Here is a 6,000-nt window from a genome sequence, read left to right on the forward strand (position 1 = left end):
GGGGGAAAAAAAGTATCTTAAGAAAGACTGATTAAAATTTGGAGGAAAACATTCAAAAATTTGTTATCTCTACTACAATGACCAGACTGGAATAATAAAAGACTGCAAATGCTTCTAGACAAAGTAAGACCAGGAAAAAAGGGGCTAGGCCTGGCATTAAAAGGGAGGGGGAGGAAGGCAGGTAGCAGAGATGGCCATAGTTTCTGTCAGAAGGATAGGCAGCTTAAATCCAAAGGCATTGACACAAGACACAAGAAGGCATTGAGCACTTCTGCTGGAGGGGCAGAATCATACACACAACACACTGCATTCCACAGGCCCAGGCACACTCACCAGTCCAGCAAAATTCAGCTGCATCACAGCGAAAGATACCAGCAAAATGCTGCAGCCTCTTGTCTCCAGCACTTCACTCTACTTTCATAAAATACTCAGGAAAGAAAAGCACTGAGAAAGCTGCCCACAGCAAACGAGGCAGCAAACACACACTACAATTCAACTGAAATTATACCAAATTGTAAAATACACATGAAAAAAAAAATAAAAAATCTAGCTTGGGGGACACACAGGCTGGACAGCCAGTGGAAGGGTGTCAAAAATGCACCTTGCAAGAACCTATGCCAGTAACACGGGGTCACTAGGAGCAAAGACAGCTGAGATAACTGAAAAGTCAGCCTGAGGGACAGCAGGCATCTCCAGAAATGCAGGAAGACAAAAGTGTCAGGATATACACTTGCACTCATGGGATTCAGAGCTCTTCACTGCATGAAGACAGACAGAAACATGTTTTAACATTTGCAGCAAATAAATATTTATAAGAGAACAGGGAATGGCAAAATTCATAGATCAGCCCTATAGTCTGATTGGGATTAATGAGGCACAGATAAGGACTAGGTCACAGAAGTGAAGGGCAATATACATGTGACTTCGCCACCATGATCAGGGTTCAGAAGAAATGAGATATGAGAATTTGCTGAGGTATCAATGCCAGTATTAGGCTCAGTTGATTTTTTTCTTTTCTCTGTGCTCCTACATAAATGTTTTCTATATTTAAGACATAGACCCATCTCCTCAGAACAGACACTGATCACAAAAATAAGTCTGAACAACTAAGTCAAAACACAATACCACCTTAACAAGCATCTAGCACTTAAACACTGTCAGATGTAAAACACATCATAATACCAATCTTAAAGGAACAGCCATTCACACAAAACATGCATACCAGGAAAACCAAGCACTGTGTGCTGCTTCTTTCATACTGCATTATCACATTTAATAGTTTCAGACAAAGCATCTCAGTACAAATCGCTCAGAGACTTTTGAAGTAGCAAATGGTAAGGTTCCTAGACCATATTGTGTTTCTCTGCTATCTATGGAAGGAAAACAGAAATATTTGTATTTGTTCCTTTTCGTTTGTAAGCCATTTAAGAATAGACACACAGACTGCAGCATACATTAACCAAAGTCACATAAATATTATTTATCAGATATCTATCTCCATTACACATACATGCACACACACACTTTCTGTAACAAAGTAGTTCAAATGCATGGTCACCTCTTCAGCATGGATTTCAACTCGCAGGTGAATTGAGCACAGTGATATGACTGGACCAAAACAGAGAGACAAGTATAGTACTAGTAAATCCCAAATAAAAGTGTTGCAAGAATAAGGTGCTGGTGACAATTCAATACCATATTCTACAAACACTGCTTACATTTACAGTCATGGTGCTCTTTCACCTTTATGGAGGAACTGAATGTGAAGAGAAAGAGCCCACACAGGCTCTTCTGCTGCTCTACAGCCCTGGTCCCTGCTGCAATTACAAACCTCACTGCCTCTGCAGCCCCCTGCGCTCAGACCCACGGGATCTGCCACATGATCGCTTCTTGGCTGCAGATCTACGCAGCTACTTCAGGCTACTGCGGGGTCAGTTTGCTTTTCTAACCAGTGGTTTGTGTCGAACACAAAAAGAAAAGATGGAAGCCCACATACTGAAGCCAAACATAGGAGGTATTTTCCCAAGTCTGCAGAGAGACTAAATAACAGCACTATGAAACGCAGACAGCACCACTTCTCCCATACACATAATTCACAGCCACCAGAAGTGCTGATTTTACTATTCCATCAATGAGCATGCTACTAATAGTTTACTGTGGTACCAGTCCCTAGTTCCAGATATTATGCCAACTCCACCATCCCAGCAACCTCACAGCAGAGTTTTCACCTCCTTCCAGTTTCTGTGAGTAAACCCGAAGTAACACACTGAACACAGCACCACAATCGTTTACAATATTTTATATACAGTGGTACAAAGAATACTGCAGTAACAACACGACTTTGCATATTAAAACATGAGGATCTAGATGCTCATACAGCAACTAATTGGCCACGTAACTGGCCACAATCAGGAGGTCCACTGTATACACACCCTCCTTATGTTCTTCCTTAAGCACCCACTGGTGTCAGCTGACAACAGAAAAATACAGAGAGAGGTAGAAAGCTGTCTGACCTGACCCAGAATGGTTGCTCTCTACCACAAACCTAGCTCTGGGCATCATAACTTCTTCTGCCTGGACCTCTCATTCCTGCACGCTCAGATTTACACTTCAGCAGTGTATTTTTTATCTTGTCTACAAGACTCAGAAATATTGCCTGCAATCAGCTGTCTGAAGGCTTAGAAGGTGAGGAAGTCAAGGGAGGTCCACTGAAAGACAATAAAAAGGCAGATGACCTAGCCCAGGGCAGAAGAAAAGAGGAAACATCAGCAGTACACAAGTGAGTGAGTGGTCCACTTAGCAATATTACTCAGCTACAAACACACCATCTTGGCAACACCACACTGAATAATCTACAGGACTCTTTTGGAAACAATTTTTTAAAAATAATAATCCCTGAAATGTGGAGAAGGGAAAGTGAGTTCCAAACAAGTAAGGCTGTCCTACAACATCCAGAGTTTGAGAAACATTGCTGCATGGAATACAGCACCTAACCCAAAAAGCATGTGAGGGGGGTAAAAAAAGCCCCAAACATATGTAGGACCTTCAGGGATTTCTGAAACAGGCTTCAAAGATTCAACAAGGAGGAAACTGAGGAAGATTTGCCTGATGACAATTTTTAGATGTGCAAATGGAGAACTAAATACAAGAAAACTTTCCGCTGACAGAATGTGTTTTCCCTGCTTTTAGCTTGGCCTTTACAATACTGTGTATCTAATAGCTGTGCTATGTCTGGTTTCCACAGAGTACCTGTCTGTCAGACCAAGTGAAGAGCCTGCACTATGTGCTCTTAGGGCTTCCTCAATCCTCATCACTGAAGGAACATTTCCACTTTAGTAAAAAGTGCTTCAAAGTCATCTGTAATGTTGAAGCTACTGAGACATCATTGAATTATCACTGCCCTTAGAAGTTATCACTCTGGACAAATGGAGTAAATATGCTGAATTTTAAAATGTTACAAAAGCAAAAGCACTGACAGAGTCTGATCTATTGCACAGTCATTGAAATATAGAGATCAACGCAGCGCCATTTTCAATTGCCAAAAGCTCGTCATAACACAAACACAGTGCTGACAACATCCTAAATGTTTACCTCCAGGGCATAAAATTGAATAGCTATTACCCAATAAAAAAAATAACATTTTAAAGCCTCCGTCTTCAACCGTGATACAAATCCATGTCACTAGCAGGAAAGTTATTTTCAGATATTAATTTTGTCTATGAGAACAGAAAAAGTCGCAGAAAATTTACCAGAGAAAACAGCCACAATGGCTCATTTTCTAGAAACCCACGGATAAGCATTTTTTTTAAACAGGCTGCTGTGTTCCTGAAGCATGGCAATTTGGCTTAATCTGCCCAAACCACACAGCTGGTTTGATCATTAAATATTCCTCAGACTTCAAAATGCAAAGCACTACATGGGCATCGATGAAACTAGAAGGTTACATCTTTCCCTCCTTAGCCCTCTGCAACTCTGTTGGTCTTCACTGTGTATAACATCCCCCCGATATCTTACACGAAGAAGGTTCTAGCTGGTAAGCACATTCTATTTTTACACATTTTATTTTTTTTACAGAGGAACACAAACATTTTCCCAGTTGCAAACACATGTGAAGTGCCTAAAATGTTAAAACAGCTAGCAAAAAGCCACAGATGAAGACGGATTTTCAACACAGCCATACATAAAAGCCTCTAAGGATATTTATATTTGATTCATTTATAGAAAAGAGCTCACTTTGACAGGCACCATTCTTCCATTAAGAGAAAAAAAAAAAAAAAAAAAAAAAAAAGACAACATTCTACCTACAGGCCCCTGGTCTTCCACATACAATCTCTGATTTAGAGGATTTTGTGCTACCATTTTTTTCAGGCAAACGGCTGCCTGTATAAGAAGGGGCTGGATGAAGGAACGCTCAAGTATGAAAATCGAATCCTTCCAGCCTTTGATGGCCAGATCTGGGTCTGCAGGACCTGCTACCACCCCATTCTCTAATTAGTTATTTGTACCGAGAACTCGACAGCATCCGAAGGGACGGCACCTGCTCACCTGGCACCCAAAAACAGAACTGCAACCGAAACGGAAAACAACCTGAAAAAAACCCACCCCGGACTCCCACGTTCTAGTTCGCCCCCGGAGGATATTCGGCTGCTTGCGGTGCTGGGGGCTGGGATGAGGGCATTCCCAGGCCCTTTCGCCCTCCTTGCAAAACACAGCCCCTCTCCCACCGCCACCTCCCACCCTGCCCCCAACACCGGGCGAGGGGGTGACCGAGGCCGCGCCCGCCGGCAGCCCCCGGTGGTCTCCCCGGGGGAAGGGGAGGATGGAAACGGCGCTGCGTCTGCAAGCCCCGCGGGGGGGATAGGGTGGGCCGAGGCCGGGGGTCTCAGCAACGCGGAGCGAAGGGCGCGGGGGAGGATAACAAAGCCCGGCGCAGGGACGCCGCCACAGGGTCGCTCACCTGCCCAGCGGTCGCTTCATGCCCGTGTCGGCGGCGGGCAGGCGCAGGCTGTGCCTCAGGCTGCAGCCCTTGTCGAGGGGCGCGGGCGCGGCGGCGGCGGCGCGCTCATGCTCCACCGTCACCGACTCGTTGCGTTTCCTCATGCCGGGGCGGCGGCGGCGGCCCGAGACGGCACGAGCGGAGCGGCCCCGCGCCGCCGCGCCGCACCGTACCGTACCCTACCCCAACCGCGCCGCGCCCCGCCCCACCACGCCCCGCCGGCCTCCCCGCCAATCCCCGCCTCTGGAGCGGGCTTGCGACAAAGGCGCCGCTTGCCAGCACTTCATGCCAGGGACCGCGGCGCCATCTTTACTGCGGGCAACGGCGCCGGCCGCCATTTTGTTGGCAGGAGGCGGAGCCCGGAGGAGCGGGTGAGGGGCGATCGGGGCAGGGGCGGGAGGTCCGTGTGCGGCACAAGGGGCGTGGGGAGCCCGGTTCTCGTCTTGGCTGTGTCTGGGAGAAGGGGTCTTGCGAGCAGGTCGTGCTGCCGCGGTTAGGAGCGTGGCATCGGCTGTCCTGGGGCTGCCGGGGCACAATTATAGGATGGCTTAGGTTGACCTTAAAAGATCATCTACTACAACCTCCCTGACGTGGGCAGGGATGCCTCTCAACTAGAGAAGGGTGCTCAAAGCGTTATCCAACCTGGCCTCCAACACCTCCAAGGAGGGGGCATCCACAGCTTCTCTGAGCAACCTATTCCAGTGTCTCGCCACCCTCGTACTAGAGAACGTCTTCCTAAAATCTAGTATAAACCTATAGTCCCTAGGCTGAAACATCTACAGTATTTTAATAGTAACATATTGACTAAGAACATAGAGATCTGTTATGCTGCTATCAACATATAAGAGTAAATAGGCACTTAATTCCGATTAAGAAGAGGAAAACTTAGACACCATTCTCAAAACAGGGTCAAATTTATTAAGATGTTGACATCCATTATATTTTATACACTATCGTACTGTGTACACCACCTCTGTAAGCATATCTTGCTGTATCATCTCATC

At 46.0% G+C, this 6,000-nt stretch overlaps 1 protein-coding gene across 1 annotated transcript in view; it reads right to left on the reverse strand.

Annotated features, from left to right (window-relative positions):
- ABHD12 (abhydrolase domain containing 12, lysophospholipase) overlaps nucleotides 1-5,197 on the reverse strand; it is a 44,556-nt gene extending 39,359 nt beyond the window's left edge. The window contains exon 1 of the mRNA XM_071739958.1: nucleotides 4,958-5,197. Coding sequence (XP_071596059.1) covers nucleotides 4,958-5,100 — 143 coding nt within the window. The 5' untranslated portion in view covers nucleotides 5,101-5,197. The remainder of the gene's footprint in view (nucleotides 1-4,957) is intronic.
- Between the last annotated feature and the right edge of the window lie 803 nt (nucleotides 5,198-6,000).

This window comes from Heliangelus exortis, chromosome 3, assembly GCF_036169615.1.
Source record: "Heliangelus exortis chromosome 3, bHelExo1.hap1, whole genome shotgun sequence".
NCBI classification, from domain to species: domain Eukaryota; kingdom Metazoa; phylum Chordata; class Aves; order Apodiformes; family Trochilidae; genus Heliangelus; species Heliangelus exortis.